General features: G+C 36.9%; 4 protein-coding genes and 1 pseudogene across 7 annotated transcripts; 4 read left to right on the top strand and 1 right to left on the bottom strand.

Moving 5' to 3' along the window:
• Window positions 1–341: 341 nt before the first annotated feature.
• On the top strand, window positions 342–7,072 carry LOC141676841 (TMV resistance protein N-like; annotated as a pseudogene).
• LOC141676817 (disease resistance protein Roq1-like) lies at window positions 6,661–12,412 on the top strand. Of its 4 annotated transcripts, XM_074482545.1 has the most exons (8): window positions 6,661–6,794; window positions 7,105–7,148; window positions 7,285–7,401; window positions 7,716–8,089; window positions 8,666–9,767; window positions 9,940–10,254; window positions 10,346–11,833; window positions 11,981–12,412. In XM_074482545.1, exons 1-8 carry the CDS (start codon window positions 6,698–6,700, stop codon window positions 12,410–12,412), a joined length of 3,969 nt encoding a protein of 1,322 aa, XP_074338646.1. In that variant the 5' UTR covers window positions 6,661–6,697. The 4 variants fall into 4 exon arrangements, with proteins under 4 accessions (XP_074338646.1, XP_074338651.1, XP_074338655.1 ...); XM_074482550.1 differs by lacking the exon at window positions 6,661–6,794 and having other exon boundaries at window positions 7,110–7,148; window positions 7,523–8,089; XM_074482554.1 differs by lacking the exon at window positions 6,661–6,794 and having other exon boundaries at window positions 7,110–7,148; window positions 7,622–8,089.
• A 440-nt stretch (window positions 12,413–12,852) lies between these two features.
• LOC141676879 (non-specific lipid transfer protein GPI-anchored 26-like) lies at window positions 12,853–14,687 on the top strand. Its single transcript, XM_074482598.1, has 3 exons — window positions 12,853–13,180; window positions 13,270–13,332; window positions 14,346–14,687. The coding sequence occupies exons 1-3, from the start codon at window positions 12,853–12,855 to the stop codon at window positions 14,456–14,458; spliced, it is 504 nt and encodes a 167-aa protein (XP_074338699.1). The 3' UTR covers window positions 14,459–14,687.
• Window positions 14,688–15,977: 1,290 nt separating this feature from the next.
• On the top strand, window positions 15,978–17,054 carry LOC141676884 (non-specific lipid transfer protein GPI-anchored 5-like). Its single transcript, XM_074482612.1, has 3 exons — window positions 15,978–16,387; window positions 16,503–16,544; window positions 16,801–17,054. Exons 1-3 carry the CDS (start codon window positions 16,072–16,074, stop codon window positions 16,926–16,928), a joined length of 486 nt encoding a protein of 161 aa, XP_074338713.1. The 5' UTR covers window positions 15,978–16,071; the 3' UTR covers window positions 16,929–17,054.
• Window positions 17,055–17,605: 551 nt separating this feature from the next.
• LOC141676869 (uncharacterized) lies at window positions 17,606–18,418 on the bottom strand. The gene has a single exon (XM_074482590.1). It carries the CDS (start codon window positions 18,343–18,345, stop codon window positions 17,791–17,793), a length of 555 nt encoding a protein of 184 aa, XP_074338691.1. The 5' UTR covers window positions 18,346–18,418; the 3' UTR covers window positions 17,606–17,790.
• Between the last annotated feature and the right edge of the window lie 4,285 nt (window positions 18,419–22,703).

Here is a 22,703-nt window from a genome sequence, read left to right on the forward strand (position 1 = left end):
AATATAAAGTTTTAAATATTTTCTAATTTAAGATTCATGAACTAAGATAATTATATTTAATAATTATTTGTTTTAATTCATTTAAGTAAAAAAAATTCTGACTTATAAGTAAATTTATCCAAACACTTATAGAACTTATAAGTATTTATCAACTTATCACTTATTTCGCACTTAATCATTTTAAGTCATAAGTTACTTATTTTAAGATTTCCCAAACGGGCACTATGTAACATTTTGGTCCCAAAACACTACTTTATCACGCATTTTACACATGCAATTTTTTAATTTCCATCGATCTACAATTTTGTTTTGTCAGAAATCAATAGGACAAGCATCCAAGGCTGATAATTTCCATGGGGACCTTCTTGAATATTTTCTAATTGCAGTGCACAAAGCACAGTCTTCAATTGCACGTAGTTCATTGTATTTATGAATGGCAACCTTTTCTCGAGGTCAATGTAATGTGTATAAAATTTCAATGGAAGGTACTTTATAGTTGCTGCGTTCATATATCTGTGTTAATACGATACTCACTAAATTAAAAAAAAAATCGAATCTTTTGCGCATAATTAATTTAGTATTCGATTAATGGTTTTTATTCTTGAGGTGAATAGTGAAAGTATATGGAAAGCCGAGCATTAACTGAAGCTGCGAATCTCTGTGGTTATGAACTGCACAATGATGCTGATGGGTAAGCAACATTTATTTATCGCAACCTTATCATTACTGCATTGTCTCTTACACTGCGAATGAAGCTATTTCTTATATCTCTTATTCTCGCAACATTTTTTTTCAACCCTAATTTTAACTCTTTCAGACATTTTGTCAAACACTTGTCGACCAATAACAAAAAACAACATTTTCTGTAATGTTCTGTAATGCTATCTGCCGATTTATTCCTTGCAAAGTCTCATTGGTAGAATTTGTAATGCTCTTTTTTTTTTGCCAAGGTAGAATTTAAAATGTTATGTTCCTTTTTTTAGCAAAAACTTACTATTGTTGTAACATGATTGTAATATTTTGATAATCTTCAAACTTTAATATTTTTCAGGGACAACTTCCTGTAGTTGTAAATCTATTGCGAGAATCAATTATTTTAGCTAATTACATCAATTATATAAAATAATTAATACAATTCGCTTCCGTTAACCGTCAAATATTTTTGTTTTGCATGTGACAGATTTTAAAATTGGGTTTTTTCGTGTGTGCTATGGGCTTGCTCTAGGTACTACTACTACTTTTATTAGTTGACCTGCATGTTCATGACCTCTTCCTAAAAATAACTTCTATGAGCTGACTTATTTTTATTGGTAGATTTTTTTGTACATGCAACCTGCCAGAAAAATCGGTTTAAATTTTGTAAACTTTACTAAGACAAATCTTGTTGAGTGTGATCATAGAATTCACAATTGTTGATTTTCATGCTTTTCTCAATTCAAGGGTCAACGGGAACAAATGCATTAAATTCTTGCATTATATTTGAAGTCAACTGCTCTAAGCCTCAGACCTTTCTCATCATCCATATCCTCTGTTCTGATCTCTATGTACTCAGTCTCATCAAATCCTCTGGTAATGGCAGCTTCAACAAGTGCTAATCAACATGGCTTATCTTTCGATTCTTCTTATCGTCATTGGAAAGTTTTTTTGAGCTTCAGAGGCAAAGACACACGCAAAACTTTTACAAGTCACTTGTACACAGCTTTGAAACAGGCTGGAATCAAAACTTTTATGGATGATTATGGACTTCCAAGAGGTGAAGAAATTTCACAGCAGCTAATAAAGGCAATCCAGGGTTCAGAGATTTCTATTGTTATTTTCTCAGCCAACTACGCCTCGTCGCCTTGGTGTCTTAACGAGCTTGTGGAGATCCTGAAATGTAAAAAAAGGACTGGACAGTTGGTTTATCCTGTCTTCTATGATGTTAGTCCAACACTAGTACGACACAAAACCGGGAGTTTTTCAGATGCTTTCGAGAGTCATGAGAAGAGATATGTTTCGAACCTGGACAAGGTGGAAAGATGGAAAGCTGCGCTCACTGAAGCTGCAAATTTGTCCGGTTATGACCTGCAAAATGATGCAGATGGGTAAGCTACTTCAATTTCTCGCATTACTTTATTGATCAAGTAATGAACAGAGTTTGTACAGTATTATAAGTTTATATTTTATACTTATTTTTTATAGGGATCAATAGTTTAATTGTGTAGAAAAAAGCTCCTTCTCCGGTATTTCAATAAAAAATCATGATGTTAATGATATAGGCAAGGGCCGAACTGGGGGGTGGGGGCAGAGTCAGCTGCCAAATGTCCAAAATCATAGAAATTTGAATGTTAAATTTGAAATATTTTGAAGTAACTTGGATCTGACCCGTCTAAATGATCTGGTCCCCCTATATGAAAATCCTGATTCCGCCCCTAGAGATAGAATTGAATAAGTGTTCTTTAAGGTTTTATAAGAGCTGACAACTGAACATAGAATAACTTTAGTGGTACGTTGAACATCCATGTAGTTTCAAAGTTTTCGGATAGCTGGTCCTTTGCCAATCGTTAGCAGAAATCTTGGATTGGAGGAATACAATATGGTTAAAACTGTATATTTATTATAGCTATGTAGTAGATGATTCGCAAATAGACTGCAGACACTACATAAAATAAGGCTTTTACAGAAAATTTATATTTATAAACCATAAGCTTATCTTCCTCATGGTATTGCAGTCATAAGTTTTACGAATAAAGGATAAGAATGTTGTTACCTGGACTCTGCAATTTTAGGTGAGTGGGTGTGCGATATGAGTCTGATGGTTCTTCTCACTACCAGAAACTTCATCGTCTAGGAGTCCAAATAGATACATCCAGATATGAAGTTACTGGATTTATTACTTATTGGCTCAAATCAATGCCTATAAAGGACTTGTATTTATTACTTGCATTAATTATTCTAATATCTTTTGGCAGGTATGAAGTTAGACTCATCCAGATAATCGTAAAAAAAGTCCTACTTGAAGTAAATCTAGTAGGTCTGAATGTGGCAAAGGAACCAGTTGGAATAGAATCTCGTCTGGAAGAATTAACACAACTGATGAGAACCAGCAGTCACGATATCCAAAAGATTGGGATATACGGTATGGGTGGAATAGGGAAAACGACCATTGCCAAAGCTCTCTACAATAAAAATTTCCGTCACTTTGAAGGTAGTTGCTTTCTTGCAAATGTTAGAGAAGCTTCAGAAGGACATGACGGTATACTTCACTTACAAGAGCAGCTTCTTTCCGAAATTCTAATAGTAGATAAAATCAGGGTTGAAAATGAAGACAGAGGGATCAGCTTGTTGATGGAAAGATTATGTTCTAAAAAAGTTCTCATTGTGCTGGATGATTTAAACGACAGAAGGCAATTTGATTACTTAGCAGGACAGTGGAACCAATTTGCTGTAGGAAGCAGAATCATCATAACAACACGGGATGCAGGTCTACTTGAACAAATTGAGGTAGATGAGAGGTACAATGTTGAGGAACTAGACAGACACGAGTCCTTGGAGCTCTTCAGTCGACATGCTTTCAGGAAACCAATTCCATCCAGTGATTATATGGAACTTTCAGAGAGCATAGTACGCCAAGCAGAAGGGCTTCCGTTAGCACTCGAGGTATTAGGATCTTATTTGTTTAAAAGATCCATGACAGAATGGAGAAGTTCCCTACATAAATTGCAACAAATTCCTCGAAATGAGATTCAAAAGAAACTTCTTATAAGCTACCATGCGCTTGGTGATGGTAACTTGCAGGATGTCTTCCTTGATATCGCATGTTATTTTATCGGTAATGATAAAGACATGGCAAGTTAGTATATTAAACTCATGTGGCTTCGATTCAGAACATGAAATCATAATTTTGATGGAAAGATCCTTGCTATCAGTAAATGACAAAAATGAGATCAGGATGCACGATCTACTACGGGAGATGGGAAGAGATATTGCTCGTAATAATTGCCCTTATGAACCTTGGAAACACAGTCGACTGTGGTCATATGAAGATATTTGCAATGCGTTAAACAAAAATAAGGTAACTGACTAATATACTCTCAGTTTTGCTTGTTTAATCAATAAAATTTGTCACTTGTTTAACAGATTCATGATATCCTGATCTCATGACTTCATGGTATTATCTGTTAGAAAAAATATAATAACTCTGTTCTTTGAAATAATATTAGGGAAAGAAAAGCATCGAATGTATCATTCCGTATGGAGGACTACCAATGAATGTATCATTTGAAACCAGTGCTTTCGTAAAAATGCATAAATTGAGACTGCTTAGTATCAACAAGATGCATCTCATTGGAAGTTTTAAAGGCATATTCGAAGAGTTAAGGTGGCTTTCTTGGCAAGGCTGTTCTTTGGACTGTTTACCAACTGATTTCTATCCGAAGAACTTGGTTTTCCTAGATTTACAACAGAGCAATTTCAAGATATTGTGGAATGGTCCTAAGGTAATTAAGTTACTACAAAGATTAGTATATTTTTAAACAAAATATAAAACTAAGTACTTTTTAAACTGTAGTGTCTGGAACATTTGAAGATCCTAAATATCAGTAGCTGCACATTGTTGACAACAACCCCGGACTTCAGCAGAATTCCATGCATTGAGGAGCTAAATTTAAGTGGTTGTGCTGATGTGGTAGAGCTTGACCCATCTATTGGACACTTAATTAGGCTGATTAAGCTGAATTTGATGGGCTGCATAAAGCTAAAATGTCTTCCTAGCAGCATATGCAACTTGACAGCATTGGAACAACTATATCTTGATGATTGCTCAATCCTTGAAGGGTTACCTGACAGACTGGGGAATATGAAATCCTTGAGCATTCTTCGGGCAGGATGCACTGCTATTACAACAGTACCAGGATCCATTGGACAACTCAGTAAATTGGTTGTCTTGAAATTTAATAAATGCAAGAAGCTCCGTTATCTTCCCAGTACCCTTTGCAACCTCAGAACATTGGAACATCTAATCCTCTGTGGTTGTTCAAATTTAGAGGTATTGCCTGACGCATTAGGGGACATCCAATCCTTAGAAGTGCTTTCTGCAGAGCACACTGGAATAGCATACTTACCAGAATCCATTGGACGTTTAAGTAAACTCAGCAAGTTGTTATTGCATAGCTGCAAGAAACTCGGGCATCTTCCAAGTAGCATTTGCAACCTTAAAGCAGTGGAATGTCTAGATCTTAACTATTGCTCTGATTTACAAGAACTACCAAATGAGATCGGGAACATGGAATCCTTGAGGATGCTACAGGCAACAGAAACAGATATAATGACATTGCCAGAGTCCACTGGACGTCTGAGCAAACTTGTTAAGATTGTATTAAGTAACTGCAGGAGGCTCAAATATCTTCCTACGAGCATCGGTTGTCTCAGATCACTGGAATGTCTAGATCTTAGTGGTTGTTCAACTCTTACAGGATTGCCCGATAATATAGGAGATATTATAACCTTGAGGGAACTTCGAGCATGCAACACCATGTTTAGGGAAGTTCCTAAATCTATTGGATGCCTGAAGAACCTTGAAGTCCTGGTCTTGCCGTTCCAAGCACAAGAATTTGATAGGAATATGTGTTCTATTTCAAGGAATACTAGATTCATTCCGTCCTCAGTTTGGTGTTTGAATTCACTTACAAACTTAAATCTTAGTGCTTGCTATCTGGTCGATCTTCCAGATTCTGTCGGGGATTTATCATCATTGCAGCATCTGAATTTATCAAAAAACCGTTTCTATATACTACCATCCACCCTCGGTCAGTTGTTGAATCTAAAAAGTCTTACATTGACAGAGTGCAAGTATCTTTGGGCAATCCTTGAACTCCCACCTAACTTGACCGATCTATATGCAAGTTCCTGTAAATCAATTGAAACACTGGTCATATCGAAGTTGAATCACTTAAGGTGTTTGTATCTTTCCTGCTGCATTAGCTTGGTAAAGATTGTAGGATTCAACGAACTCAAATCTATAACGCGAATTGAGTTGGCAGGTTGCAGAAGTCTGTCATTCACCCCTGAAGAGAGTTTGTTTCAGGTTCTTCTTCTCCTCTGTTCTACTGTTCTCCATCTCCATATTACCATTTTGTAAATGACCAGCGGATATAATCATTACAAAAAAATAAAATTAAATCATTCTTCATTACCTAGTAATAATGTGATGTGTATATGTAACAGTTATATTGTGGAATTGGGGGGAGGGTTGACATTTATCTTCCAATGATGAACATTCCGCAATGGTTCAGTAACGTCAGTATTCAAGAACCATATAGTATGTTCGGTGATACATTCGTTTTCTCAATGCCAGCAACTGTTTCCACCAGTTATTTAGGGGTTATTCTTTGGTTAAATGTTGGTTATTCATCTTTCCATTGGTCTTCAGGATTTTCTGCTCTCGTTACAGTTAAAGAACGTTATACCACATGGCTCTGCCAGACATCGGTATGGAATCAAAAGCATTTTTCACAGTCGTGGGTAAGCTTCATACCACAAGTACAATTCCCTCTGTATGCCAATGAAATAGTTTCAGTAAGGGTAGGAGGACACGGTCTGATGCAGATGAGAGCACATTTGGTATATATTTAAATGTGCCACCTCTATATTTCTCGGATCTCCTGCAAGTGCCAAGTGCTTCCGCTGAATGAAGTTGTAGCTGGTCCTTATCTTGGCAATGGAAGTTCACGCGGTAGGCTGGTTAATGCTCACAACTAAGCGAGAGTCGGATGTTGTTGTGTTCCCTGTTCATTCTTTTGTCCAATGTATAATAGGTATGACCAAATCTGTCTGAATGAGATCAAAGAAATTGTAGATTGAAATTAGCTAAATCGTTGTAATATGTTCCTATCCGTTAATCTCAACTTATGTATTGATTTTTCTAATAATCTGTGTATATTGTGTGTTTGTGCATGAGAAATTTTGTATATATGCAAATGCCTTTGGGAATTACCTAAACTTCCTCATATGTCGAGCAATTTAAATGCATGTTATTGTACATCCACTGAAATTCCTATTGCAGTAGATTGATTAAGATCTCAGGTTGCGACAAACTTGAATCAATAACGCTGATTGACATGGCAGGTTGTGAAAAATTATCTATCATTTTCGAAGAAAGTTTGTTTCAGGTTGGTCCTATCTGTTTGTGTATTTCCATCTATCTATTTGTGTGCAGGAAAACATAAAGAATCGTGATCGAAATTTCTTTAACCTTGTGTCAGTTATATATTAATGTTTCCAATAATGTTCTTGTGTATGTGACAGGTTGTCTCTGCAAATGTGGAGATATTCCCAGTTGGTTTAGGCATCAACTATCAAGTAGTTCTAGAATCTTATTACAAGATTCTTGATAATTTTCATGGGGACCTTCTTGAATATCAGGTAATTCCTTGTAATTATCACCACATCCGATTATTTCAATGACAGCCTTTCTCGATGTCAATTCTTATGTGTTTTCTACCTCTGTTTACAAATATACCTTTACTTCACTAAAATTTCAAAGAAAGATACTTCACATAGTTGCTGCGTTCATATATCCGAGTTTACTCATATTAGGCGCCATGGCTGCTTGTACAAGTAACAATAACCGATTCTCTTCCAGTTCTTTTAATCCTCATTGGAATGTATTCCTAAGCTTCAGAGGCGAAGATAATCGCAAAACTTTTACCGGTCACTTATACACTGCTTTAAAGCAGGCCGGCATCAAAACATTTATGGATGATTATGGACTTCCAAGAGGCGAAGATATATCACATCAGTTGCGTGAGGCAATTCGAGGGTCTGATGTTTCTCTTGTTATCTTCTCGAAAAACTATGCCTTCTCCCCCTGGTGTTTAGATGAACTTGTAGAGATTCTGGAATGCAAACCAAAAATGGGAAAATCTGTTTATCCTGTTTTTTATGATGTTAGTCCATCAGTTGTACGCAACAAAACTGAGAGTTTTCAAATAGCTTTCGAGGGTCACGAGAAGACATATTTTTTGAACATGGAAAAGGTGGATAAATGGAAAGCTGCATTAACTGAAGCTGCGAATCTCTCTGGTTATGACCTGCACAATGATGCTGATGGGTAAGCAACATTTATTTCTCGCAACCATATCATTACTGCATTGTCTCTTACACTGTGAATGAAGCTATCTCCATTGTTATCACGAAGACCACTAGTCGACGCAAAGGTACTCAGGCGCCGAGAGTCTCGAAGCCCGACTTGTCGTCGACTAGTTGACGTGAAGGTCGCCCAAGAGTCTGGTAGCCAGACTTGGGGTCTTCATAACCATAATTGTGGTGTACCGTGCATATTTTGAACTTATTATTCTATTATTTTTTATTTAAATTATAAAACTAACATGTTCAATTATAATATATTTAAATCAAGTAATTATATGTATAATGAACATTTTGTCGACTTTTTACGACTAGTCGGGCGACTTATCGACTAGTCTTCACGAAGGTACTTGGGCGTCGAGGGTCGACTTGGCGCTGTGGTAACCTTGGCTATCTCTTATATCTCTACTCTCTCTTAAATGAGTAAATAATATAAATAGATACCTAATGCACCCTGTTTAATCAGCATGCCTTGCAATTTAGTATTGTTTTGATGAATCAACCAATAACTATAGTTCTGTCATCTGTAAAATCTTTGCAGGTATGAAGTTGAGCTCATCCAGATAATTGTAAAAAAGGTCCTACTTGAAGTAAACCTTGTAGCTTTAAATGTTGCAATGGAACCAGTTGGAATAGTGTCTCGCTTGGGAGAAATAACACAGTTGTTGAGCCTTGGTAACAATGAAATCCGAAAGATTGGAATCTATGGTATGGGTGGTATAGGTAAAACGACCATTGCAAAAGCTCTCTTTAACGAGAACTTCCGTCACTTTGAAGGTAGTTGCTTTCTTGCTAATGTAAGAGAAGCTTCAGAAGGACATGATGGTATAGTTCACTTACAAGAGCAGCTTCTTTCTGAAATTCTAATAGTAGATAACGTAAGGGTTCAAAATGAAGATAGAGGGGTCAGCTTGTTGATGGAAAGGTTATGTTCTAAGAAAGTTCTTATCGTTCTAGATGATTTGAACAACAGAAGGCAATTTGACTATTTAGCAGGACAGTGGAACCAATTTGCAGAAGGTAGTAGAATCGTCATAACAACACGGGATGCAGGTCTACTCGAACAAATTGAGGTAGATAAGAGGTATAGCGTTGAAAAACTAGACAGATGTGAGTCCTTGGAGCTCTTTAGTCGACATGCCTTCAAAAAACCAATTCCACCGGAAGATTATATGGAACTTTCTGAAGGCATTGCATATCAAGCAGGAGGACTTCCATTGGCTCTCGTAGTTTTAGGATCTTATTTGTTTAAAAGATCCATGGGAGAATGGAGACGTTCCCTCAGCCAATTGCAACAAATTCCTCGAAATGACATTCAAAAGAAACTCTTAATAAGCTACCATGCACTCGGAATTGGAAATCTGCAGGCTGTGTTCCTTGACATTGCATGTTTTTTCATTGGAAATGATAGAGACATGACAGTTACTATATTAAACTCATGTGGCTTCGATTCGAATAATGATATTACCATTTTAATGGAAAGATGTTTACTATCAGTAAATGAGAAAAATGAGTTGAGGATGCACGATCTACTACGAGATATGGGAAGAGATATTGCTCATAATAATTTGCCTAAGGAACCTTGGAAACACAGTCGATTGTGGTCCTGTCAAGACATTTTCAATGTGTTAGATGGAAACAAGGTAATTCAGTAATAAACTCAGCATTTTTTTTTACTATTTTTAATGTTTTTAAATAATTCATTACCATTAGTCTGAAATCTGAAACATAAATATCTCTAGCTTTGATAAGTTCATGTGTACAGTCTGTTAAAAAAATTCTTTTCCTAAATTTTTTTGGTGGATTGAATATTAGGGGAAGAAATGCATAGAGTGTATCATCCCATCTGGCGGAGTACTACAGGAAGACCTCTGCATCAGATATAGAACCAGATGGGGATATAAATTGTCATTTAAAACCAGCACATTTGAAAAATTGCATAAATTAAGATTGCTAAGCATTAACAAGGTGAATCTTAGTGGAAGTTTTACAGGTATATTTGAAGAGTTAAGGTGGCTTTCCTGGCAAGCCTGTCCTTTGGATTGTTTACCAACTGATTTCTGTCCAAAAAACTTGGTTTTCCTTGATCTACAACAGAGCAGATTCAAGATATTGTGGAATGGTCCTAAGGTAATTTACTGTGACGTTTAATAGCTTTTGTTTTCCCAACAAAATGAATAACTAGTTTTGACATTTTTCTTATCTCAACAATAAACTGAAGAGTATGGAAAATCTGAAGATCTTAAATATCAGCAACTGTAAATTCTTGACGATAACTCCAGACTTCAGCGGATTGCCATGCCTAGAGGATCTGACTCTACGAGGTTGTTTAGACCTGGTAGAGGTTGACCCATCAATTGGAAACTTAGTTAGCCTGGTTAAGTTGAATTTGATGGGATGCTTGAAGCTAAAATGCCTACCAGGCAGTATATGCAACTTGACAGCATTGGAACATCTTGATCTTAATCGTTGCTTGATTCTTGAAGGATTACCATCCGGACTGGGGAATATGAAATCTTTGATGTTGCTTTCAGCTGAGAACACAGCACTTAAAAGTTTACCAAAATCCATCGGACATTTAAGTGAACTCAGTAAGTTGTTACTACATAACTGCAAGAAGCTCAGGAATCTTCCAAGAAACATTTGCAACCTGAGAGCACTGGAATGTCTAGATGTCAATTATTGTTCAAATTTAAATGAATTACCTAACAATATTGGGAACATGGAATCCTTAGGCATGCTTGGGGCAGCGGGTACAAAAATAACAAGCTTACCGGAATCCATTGGACATTTAAGTAAACTCACTAACTTGCTACTGCATAGTTGCAAGAAGCTTAGGTATCTTCCGGCCAGCATATGCAACCTAAGATCGATGGAAATTCTAGATCTTAATAATTGCTCAAATTTAGAAGAATTGCCTAACAATATTGGAAATATGGAATCATTGAGGATGCTTTGGGCAGAAGGCACCAAATTTGTGAAGTTACCAGAATCCTTTGGACATCTAAGTGAACTTGTTGAGCTTGTGTTATGTAACTGCAGGATGCTCAAAAATCTTCCAAGCAGCATCTGCAGTATCAAATCACTGAAACGACTAGATCTTGGTGATTGTTTAAGTCTAGAAGGATTGCCCAAGGATATTGGAAGTATTTCCGGTTTACAGGAACTTCGGGCATGGAGCACCAAAAGTAGGAATATTCCTAATTCTATTCAAAATCTGAAGAACCTGGAAATCCTTGCTTTGAATTGGTTCTCAGTGTTAGAGAATATTGAAGCTGACCCCCCAGCGGTGTTTGCTCTGTATACCTTAAAGAACTTAAATCTCAAGGACTGCTATCTCTATGATATTCCAGATTCTATTGGTTGTTTAATATCATTGCAACATCTAAATTTATCTGGAAGTCATTTCCACTCACTACCACCCGGCCTAGGCCAGTTGATCAATGTAGAAACTCTTACATTGACAGAGTGCAAGTATCTTAGGAAAATTCAGGGACTTCCTCCTAAGCTGAGTGATTTGTATGCAAGTTCTTGTACATCAATTGAATCGTTAGATGTATCAAAGTTGGATCAGTTAAGGTTCTTGTATCTTTCCTACTGCAATAGCTTGGTTAAGATTGTAGGTTTGGACAAACTTGCATCTATCAAACGGATTGACATGGCAGGTTGTGAAAAACTATCAATCACTTTCGAAGAGAGCTTGTTTCAGGTTAGTTACCACTGTCGGTCTGTCTGCCAAAGTAAAATTTCTATCATCCTATGTGTGTGTGTGATAATTACATAGAATTTAAATTTAAGTTTCTTTAATGTCTTAGTTATATCTCCCTAATGAATACTACAATTGTATTTCTTACAGTTTTTGTCTGGTACTGGAGAAAGAATTGATATCTATCTTCCGATGAGAGACATTCCGCATTGGTTTATGAATCAAGTCTCAGACAGTTCTAGACTGTCATTCCATGGGATACCAACCTTACCTGGCGACTCCTTAGGGGTAATGGTAATTGCTTGGTTGAACGTTGGTCACACAACTGATCACACTGAACCAGTTACGCATTCTAAAGCATTTAAAGCTACCATTGCAAATGATGTTTGTGAGACGAATGCTTGGAAACCCGTACCACAGTCATGGATAATCTTTATTCAGAAAAATAATTACTCTGAATCAAGCGAGATGGTTATTGAAGTTAAAGATGGTTTGGGAGTAAAGAGTATCGGAGGTCACCTGATATATAAACAAATCAGACATCCTCGCCTGGGGACAACTGACAAACAAAAAGAATCTTGATTGAAGTCTTTGATGGTTTGGTTCTGCAGAGTGTATCGGATTGGATTGGCAAGACTGTCTGGTGAAGTGTTTTTCTTAGTTTCTAGAGTCTTGATATGATGGCTGGAGTGTATCATGAGTACACATCATAAGATTGTAGCTCAGTTTTCTTTATAAAAAGGAAATTAAGCAAGAAGAAAACGAGGATGTGTAATAATTTTATCAGCTAAGCACTAACACTTCAGTGTTATAAAAGGTGCACGCGTGGTTTGCATAGACTAGTAAATAATATCAAATTACGGCACAGGGCTTTTTCTTGTTTACCAACATTTTACTTCTAGCAGCAAAATCATATGGTATATTCAACAAAGATTGTGTGCGCTACTCAGCCAATGTGTGTATAAAATCATCCTCTTCGATGTCTCAAAATGCATCCATTCTAATTGTGCAACACGATAAAAATGGGTTCCAAAAGAATTGAACTGGGCTCGCTCATTATCCTATTAATGACATTGTTCTGGGCAAGAACTGCAGCTCAGTCAGGGTGCACTAGCGTGCTCATTGGGATGGCATCATGCCTAAACTACGTTACTGGAAGCAACACATCGACCCCGTCTTCCTCATGCTGCTCATCACTGGCCAGTGTTGTTAAGTCACAGCCACAATGCCTTTGCAGTGCTCTGAATGGCGATGCTGCAACCGCTTTGGGAATCAAAATTAATCAGACACTAGCGCTTGCTCTTCCTGCTGTATGCGAAGTGCAGACTCCACCAGTTAGCCGCTGTTATGGTACCCAAAAAACTTGATATAAATATCAAACAAACATATTTATGTTTAAAAATTAATGCTCCTTATGTTTTTGAATACTTTGTTACCAGCTAATGGACCAGCAATCTCTCCAATTGGCTCGCCTGCTGCTTCTCCTAGCCCATCAGTTTCAGGTAAGATGAAATCTATTAAGTTACCTATTTTAGGCTGTTTTGATCACTTCAATTGTGTTTCTAAAACAATCTGCAAATCGTGTTGGTGATTTTCTTCCACTTTCGACTAGATTTTTCTCCGGGTTGTATGTTATCAGACGGACTGATGTTTCTTGTCAGATGCAATGTACTGAATTCTTCCAGCCATTGGTGCTCTAAAAAATAGGTTTAATGATCTTTTGACCCTTAAAGTCTATAGTGTTATATCCATCGGTCTCAAATGTTTGAACTCGTATCGTTTAACCCCCGGTATGAGATTTCATACCCTTTAGCGCTTTTTACCGTTACCGGTATAAATCGGAGGGGCAAAAAAGATATTTTACCCCCTTCGAGTTGTACCCTTAAGGGTTAAAAGATGCATTTTTTATACCTTAAGGGTTAAAAAGTACATTTAGCAAAAAAAAAAAAAAAAAGTACATTTCTTATACCTTAAGGGTTGAAAAGTACACCATATATACTTTAAGGGCTAATAGATATAATAAATATGTAAGAAATGTAAATTTTCACCTCAAGTTATGAAAAATATACATTTTGACCCATAATGGTACAACTCAGAGGTTAATGTCTTTTTTGTCCCTCCAATTTATACTGATAACGGTAAAAAGGACTAAAGTATACGAAATCTCATACAGGGGTTTAAAAGGTACGAGTTCAAACATTTGAGACTGATGGGTATCACGATATAGACTTTAAGGGTTAAAAGATCATTTAGCCTAAAAACTATAATAAAATGTTACGGTTTTGCATGCCTAAAAAAAGATATCCACGTATTTCATCAATAGCTCTCTCCGTTCCATCCATTTGTTAAAGTTTTCCTGTTTAGGATGTTATTGTACTAATTTTAGCAATTCCCACTAACTTGCTCGTTTTTTTCTTAGTTTACGTGCCAGCCCAAATGTTAACAATCCGTTGCAAAATACTGCAGTACTTAACTTTTATAATTGAAAAAAAAAACATGCATCATGTTGATGCAGGATCTAAGGAGACTAGAGCAAATGGTGCAACTTTTGGTGGAAGTATATTGAAGTTGCCTTTTCTCATTGTTTGGTTCATGGCTTTGTACGCTTCAAATTTCTGCAGTTTCTAAAAGTTACCTACTATCCAGTACTATGATAATCCTTGTGTTTTCGCTTTGTATAACGCATACAGTTGATGTTTCATTTGAGTTTGGTAACTGCTGGGAAGCGTTTTGTGTGTGCAATCTTCCCAATAAGTAGCAGATGTGTTTTCTGCGTGTAATTTCTTGCAGTGTGATTGGTGTTTCTATCACTCTCTATGGAGTTTTTATGGTGTTTTGTTTAACTTCTATATGGATAACTCAGTTACCTTGTGTTGTTTGATTTCTGTATTGTCTCGTTTATTACTACATTCAAAATCAGTAACTTGACTAAAAATACTGCTGACCCGGTTAAAATATAGATCCGGTTGGTATTTCTCTAACCCAGGTGTTAGAGTGACGGTCATTTCCCATATTTTCACAATTTATTATAGACACGAGAAGATGGGCGTCCGTAATTCACTGTTCGACCAAAAATGGATTTTTGAGTAAGGGGAAGTATTAAATATAGATCTGATTAGATTTTACTCTAAAATCTTAAAAAATGAAACGATTGAAAGTAGGTGAATATAAAAATACATAATAGATGAGATGTACCCGAAATTTAATTAAAAATACTACAAACACGAAAAATGAAATGATTGGAAGTAGATTAATAGAAGAATACATAATATATCAAATGCACTCGAATCCTGTTTTTTAATAAGAATATCGAAATTTTTTGCATTCGGAAAGACGAAATATTCTAAAACGAAAAATAATTTTGGAAAACTATGAATATCATTAGAGAAAACCAAAAAGAAGCATTCAACTCTTAACTAAGCATAACAAAAACAGAGTGACAAAGATCAAAGATCTAGTATTTGGATTTCAAGATAAGTCTACTAAATTCATAAGCCGGCTTTAAGCGGCTTTACTTCCTTTCACCATTTGCTATAACTAGCCTGAGTCATTAGTTTGTGCTGTTTAAGTTGTTCACCAACTCATAACAAAACTCTGTCATCTTCTTTATCAACTTTTGAAAATATACTAATTTATTTCGTTCAGGTAAAATTTACTAATCTGAATTCAATTTTTAAGGCTCCGTTTGGGAGTGCTGTTGCAGACAGCTACAGCCCGCTTTTTGTTTAAAAAATGTCAGAAAGGTGTTTGACAAATTTTAAAAACTGTGTATTGTTTAGAGAAACGTTTTTGGTCTAAAATCGACTGTTAACAAAAGTATGTTCCCCATACTTTTGAAAAAAACTGTTTTCAGATTTTGCCGAAAGTAGTTATTAGTTTCATCATCAAACCTTCTCAAGAACATTATTTTTATATATTATATCTCAAAATATGCATATATTAAAAAAATTTACCAAACAGTCATCTAATTTGCCTGACAACACTTTTTCGACCAACATTTTTTCTCACAGCACAACAGTTTTCAATAGCACTCCCGGACGGAGTCACTTTCATTTTGTTTAGTAATAAAAGTTGTTACATATGCTCACAGGTTGGTAACCAACAAAAGTCTCTCCAAGTCCCTTATATAAACCTCATCTTCATTGCATTCCTTTCCAACAACTTCACTGATCTAAATCTTTCAGTCCTGAAATTCATCGATAACATCTCGACTCACACACGAAATCTGTAACTGATTATCGATGGCATTTCAAGGAATCGGTGTAGCCCTTGTGATGTTCCTAGTGGCCAGTCTCTGGACAGGATCAACAGCTCAAAGTGATTGCACCAACACGCTAATTAGCTTGTCGCCTTGCCTTAGCTTTATTACAGGAAACGCCTCTAAGCCAGACTCAGGGTGCTGCACGCAGCTTAGTAGAGTTGCCAAGTCAAGGCCCGAGTGTTTGTGTGAAGTACTTAACGGTGGTGGAACATCTGGTATTCAAGTTAACCAAACTCAAGCTCAGGCCTTGCCTGCTGTCTGCAATGTTCAAACTCCACCTCCCAGTAGCTGTAACGGTAAGCGTTCTTTGACCTTATAACATCGTGTTCCAACATTTCAGTCCCGAGCATCAAAAAAATTAACTCGAATGTTTACATTTTTTAAGAAAGTCTAATCAATCTTATGCATTAGGTGGTTCTCCAGCAGGCACTCCTACTAAAGGAACGCCTTCAGGTATAAAACGATACTAGTCCTCTAATACAGTTAAACCTCTTTAAAGTAATAGGGTCGGTACTAAAAAATATTACTTTAGCGAGTTTATTACTTTATCGGGAGTAAAGATACACTGTGTCTATTATGTTGAGACCGGAGAAAAATATTATTTTAGCAAGGTTATTACTTTATCGATTATTACTTCATCGAGGGTTAACTGTATCTAACTACATTTATCGGGAAAAGACTAACACGCTTAATGTTTACGATGTTTCAGGCCCTGGATCCAACAGCACACCATCAAAAGATAACGGTACCTCAGATGGAAGCTCTACTAAATTGGCGGCGCCTCTGCTCTTCTTTCTTCTTTTTGTTGCATCATTTGCCTCTACCTTCAACGGATGATGAACTCGCCCCATCTTTCCTGCGCAAATATGTATCATTTATTTCCCGCTTGTATTGATTTATGATGGAGTTGCAGAGGAAGCATATCTTTCTAACATCTCCACACCATTTTGTGTAATGCATTCTTTGATGACCCTCTTTAGGTCATCTATATAACTTTTCATAAATGTAATGAAGTAGTTTTTAGTGTTTAGCAAGAAACTCGAAAAACTATCTCAACTTATGTGACAAATTTTGGAACCAGCGCTTCCGATCTTTTCAAATGTGGCCGCTCAACAAATATCGTTGAGGCCGCCATTTTCACCGCCCCTGTGACAGTTCCTCTTTGCAGTTGACCTCTGCAAATATCATTGTCTTCACATGGTGTTAAGGAAATGAAGCCAATATAGCATGGTTTTTGAGGTATATCGCTCTGCAAGGGATGAGAAACGACTATGTTAGTCACATAGTCCATGGCCTGTTAAAAGTGCAAGTATCCATACACAAAATTTACTCACCGTATTATCCATAGCCCCACGTACGGGAGGATTTAGTAGGGGGCACGGGCGGCGGTGGTGGACAATGTTCCCCTAAAAATTTAATTTCTATAAAAGATCGAGGGTTCAAGACTCAATGCAGGTAGAAGTGTGCGAATATTTTAATTTCTACAAATGATTTTTTCTAAATAAACACACCAAGAAGCAGAATTTAAAACTTCTAATACATGTCTAAATGTCTATATATTCGTTTCTAGATAGTGAAATCAATGAAACCAAACACTTTTGCAAACAATATTCAAGCTCTTCTGTATACATGAAAAATAACAACAGAATTATCAGAATTAACAATCCTATACAAGGCCATATAAATGGCAATACTAGCTTTAACTTTGAGTAACTTCACTAGAAAGAAGGCTAAAAATCACCATGTCTCTAGTCCTTCCCTTCAGAATCCTATACTTCCTCAAAACACCTTCTCTCTCGAATCCAGCTTTCATCAACACTCTCTGTGATCCAACATTCGCAACATCAACCAGAGCTTCCAATCTTTCTAAATGTGGCCACTCAACAAATATCACTGAGGCCACCATTTTCACAGCCCTTGTGGCAATGCCTTTGCCCCAGTACTTCGAAGCTAAAACATAACCAAGTTCACCTCGACATGCATCATTTCCCTGAAACGGTGTCACAGAAATGGATCCAATCACGCGATTTTTCAGGCATATGGCTCTTAACCAGGGATGGGGTGCTACAATGTTAGTCATATAGTTCATAGCCTGTTCTTTTGAAGTGTAGGTAGACCATGAACAATATTGACTCACCTTATCATCTGTAGCCCATACCATGAAATCATCGATGTCATCGACATCCATCGGCCTCAGACTTATATCTGAATAGTCATCTTCTTCTGGCTTGAGCTGAATCTCATTCTGCATCATGAGATCTATATGTGTGTTTATTTATATGATGTTGTGCTTGGAATGTTTTTATGTTTTGTTTCTTGAAGAGTATGCCTCATGTGATAGGCCTATTTATATATGTGCAACTTTCATACCAAAGAAATTTCCCTGAAGCTTCAACTCAATTATTGAAATGAAGACAGTTTTCTATAACTTGGAGACCAAGCATTGGATAATATATATTAGGAGAGTGGATGAACCAGAATTTCAAAATAGTACGAAACTATGATAAAATATCACAAATCTCTAGATGTCATACCCTAATAAAAAGTTTTCTACCAATTTTAAACTAGAAGTGGGGAATTCGAAAGAAAAAACATTTTACTAAAATTTCTGGCTCAATCGCGACTTCAGCCTAGGTTAGGCCTCTCGTTACGCCGCCCTTGTATAGCACTCTATAATTAATTAGATTCTTGTGAAACTAGTCAATATGGGCTGCTCATCTTTGACTAGAACTTTTACTTCTATTTTTTTGCATATGGTGTAATTTAACTAAAGTCCCTTCAGGCTTTAGGCCAGTATTCTGCTATAAATCATTTCTAGATCTTATGGTCCTGCTCCAAGTTCTGGTTTTGTAATCAGAACTTCACTCTAAATGGACTCAACAAGAATCTCTCTCAGGCCCTTCAACATTTCAGATGCTGAAAATTTCTACAAATGGGCTAGTGATGATAAAGTAACTCGATACCTAAGATGGCCAACTATTACTTCTCGAGATGAAGCACTAGCTTACATTCAACAAGTCTATACCTCATCCCTGGCGCCAATCCATCTGCATGGATGATCCATGCATTGGCTATGTTTCAGTCACACCCTCATGCATAAATATACTCCTCAGTAGTCCATTTATCACTGCAGCAGCAGCAGCGGGAGAGACTGGGAGAGAGAGACTGAGAGAGAGAGAGAGAGAGGGATCAAATGGGAGCATGATCTCTATGACTGGTATTCGGTATGATCCCCAAGTTTCAAGTAAGTTCTTTCAAGTATATTTGCATTACCCCTCCCTCCCTAATGTACTGTTACATTTGTCAACTTTCTAAAAAACATGTAAAATAGCTAGAGCTACAAATACTAGCCGGCCTGCATCATCTATTAATAATTTATTAAATTCTGAGAAGTTTATGAATCTGATGTGTTTTTTATCATGCGAGCATATCTTCTGAAACATGATTTCTGATGGAGGAGCCCAGAGATGGTCAAGTGAGGTCAACTATTTGACAGAAGCTCATCACGTGAAGTTTCTGCTACTGAAATAAGAAATAACAAAGAGTAGAGATGAATCTGACAACTAAGACATACAAAGACACTCATATCATTGGACATTTATGTCAATCTTATGTTGATTTAGTATTTTGGTTACCCAATATAACGAGGCTTATTTAGTTTCAACAGAGTACATTAGTAAGTTACATTAACAAACACTTAAAAGTTAAAACTATGAAGAATTCATCAGTAATATTGAAAAAAATGACAAACTTATAATCCCAATGTTGAAAAACACATCCTCAATGAATCATAATGAGACACATCATCATCAAAATTAGCCATTGCCAAATCAGATAGTTATTATCCACTCATTATCATTATTTCCTTTCTATCATTTTCCATTCTGTTATCCTAAGCAGGGCCTGTAAGTTAGTGTATGGTGGTCCTGGTCCTTCTGTCATTTTGTCCTAGCCTTTTCTCTCTCTTTTCTGTTAGTGTACTGCAAGGCATATAAGCCACTATCTGTATTTTGGACAAGCAAGGTTGTTAAAATCATTTTCTGAGAAATTAATGAATTAGATATTGCTCTGCATTTCTGTGCTGTTGATATTCTCAGCTTAGCTTAGTTTGTAAAAGGTATCATGGTATCAGAGCTGCTAGCTTGAGAAATCTTTATCAAGAGTGAAATCAAAGAGTGTGCTGTTCTTTTCATATTTTCTTTTCAAATCTTAGTTCTTAGACCTTCATATCCACAGTAGCTGTTTGATAGTTTCAATCATGGCTAGTGGTAGTAAGTTCTCCTTCTCTGATATGCAGAATCCACTATTTCTTCATCCTTCAGATAACCCACTTTCTATCAGTGTCACGAAGCTTCAAGGAGCCAGTGATTATCGTTCATGGAGGAGATCTATGGAGATTCAGTTGCAGTCCAAGAGGAAGATTGGCTTTGTCGACGGTACTGAAGTAAGAAGCGTCACAGATGCCACTGAAGCAATTCAATGGGATACCTGTAATAGTATGGTAACCTCCTGGATCCATAATAACATTTCTGATACTATAAGAAAATCTGTCTTGTTCATCACATCTGCATCTGAGGTTTGGAAACAACTCGAAAAACGTTTTCAACTCACCAATGGCTCTCGTAAATATAAGTTAAGTAAGGACCTTTTCAGTTTGAAACAAAGTGGTCTTAGTATTGCAGATTATTATACAAGTTTAAGTAGTCTGTGGGAAGAACTTGATTCGATGAGTCTTTTACCATCTATTACTACCATCGGTGATGATATTACAAAATTTTTGCAAGCTATACATACACAAAAAGAAGAGTCACGTCTCTTTCAATTTCTTAATGGCCTTGACGACAGTTTTGGTCCACAAAGAAGCCAACTTTTAATGTCAACTCCGCTGCCTAGTGTTGAAGAAGCTTGTTCTGTTATTCAACAGGAAGAATCTCAACGAGAAACTTTGAAATATCAACCCTATGAAACTGAGTTATCAGCCCTACTCAGCAAAGCCACAGTTCACTCACATAATCCCAACTCTCCTGGTTGTAATGTGTGTGGGGGGAAAGGTCATTCCAGTGATATCTGCTGGAATGTGATAGGCTATCCCAAGTGGCATTATAAATACAAGCCTAAAACTCAAACTAAAGGGCCAACACCAGGTGGAAAATGGTCAAACACCAAGAATGGAAGTGGTTTCTCTCAGAAGATGAGTAACATGACACAATGTTGTGCTTCTAATCAAGATAATGGTAATAACACAGGACAAGCTGTCATGTTTTCACCTCAGCAGCTACAACAACTTTTGAAATTAATTCCTGTAGCCCAACATCCCAGTGCTGAAGATTGTGATGTCTTAGACAGCCCTTTTTCAGGGATGATTGCCTGCAACAAGGTGGAAAGTAAAACTGATGGGTGGATTATGGATACAGGCGCAACAGATCACATGACATCCAATCTCAGATTGCTAGTCAACACGAAAGTAGTAGACTCAAATCTTGCTGTGAAGCTTCCTACAGGTGATAAAGCTAAAGTCTCTCATACTGGTGATGTTTATTTGAAGAATGGTCTTGTTCTGCTTAATGTCCTTTATGTGCCACTTTTTACACACAATTTGGTCTCTATTCAAAAGTTGTCACATGATAATAATTGTCATGCTGTATTTGATCCCACATCTTGCACTATAGTGGATACCAACACTAAAAAGATCAAAGGAGAAGGGAGAGTATTTAATGGTCTTTACTATTTGTTGACTGATAATTGTGTCAAACCCACTTGCTTCAACGCTGGAACACAAAGTCTATCATCTCAGTACTCTTTGTGGCACAATAGATTAGGCCATGCCCCTCCCTCGAAACTGAAATATATTGATTGTGTAAAACATTGTGTCAATGCTTGTGATAAAGTCTGTGTGACCTGTCCTATGGCCAAGTTTGTGAAACTTCCTTTTCCCTTGAGTGAATCCTATGCATCTAAAGTGTTTGAGTTGATACATGTGGACATCTGGGGCCCTTACAAAGTGCTCACAAGACAGAAATTCAGGTATTTTTTAACACTTGTAGATGACTTTTCAAGAACAACATGGGTATATCTACTTGAAAATAAGTCAGAATATCTCAAGTGTCTCAAAACTTTCTGCAGCTACGTCAACAAACAATTTGGAAAAAGTGTGCAAATAGTTCGTTCCGACAATGCTCTAGAGTTTAAAGATGCAGCTTGCAAAGAATTTTTCCAAGTTCAAGGCATGATACATCAGACTTCATGTCCCTATCGTCCACAGCAGAATGCCCGGGTAGAGAGAAAGCACCGACACATACTTGAAGTAGCACGAGCGCTTAAATTTCAATCAGGCCTTGAAGCATCTTTCTGGGGGGAATGTGTACTTACAGCGGTATACATAATAAACAGGCTCCCCTCCTCTGTAATTGGCAACAAGTCACCTTATCAGTTGTTATTCGAGGAAGATGTTGACTATTCAACGATGAGAAGCTTTGGCTGCCTCGCATTTGCTACAAATGCTGCTCACAGTTCAGACAAGTTTCTTGCTCGAGGTGTTCCATCTGTGTTTCTGGGATATCCCCCAACACAAAAGGGATATAGACTGTTGGATTTAACTACAATGCAACCATT

The sequence above is a fragment of the Apium graveolens genome, chromosome 1 (genome assembly GCF_009905375.1).
Source record: "Apium graveolens cultivar Ventura chromosome 1, ASM990537v1, whole genome shotgun sequence".
Taxonomy (NCBI): domain Eukaryota; kingdom Viridiplantae; phylum Streptophyta; class Magnoliopsida; order Apiales; family Apiaceae; genus Apium; species Apium graveolens.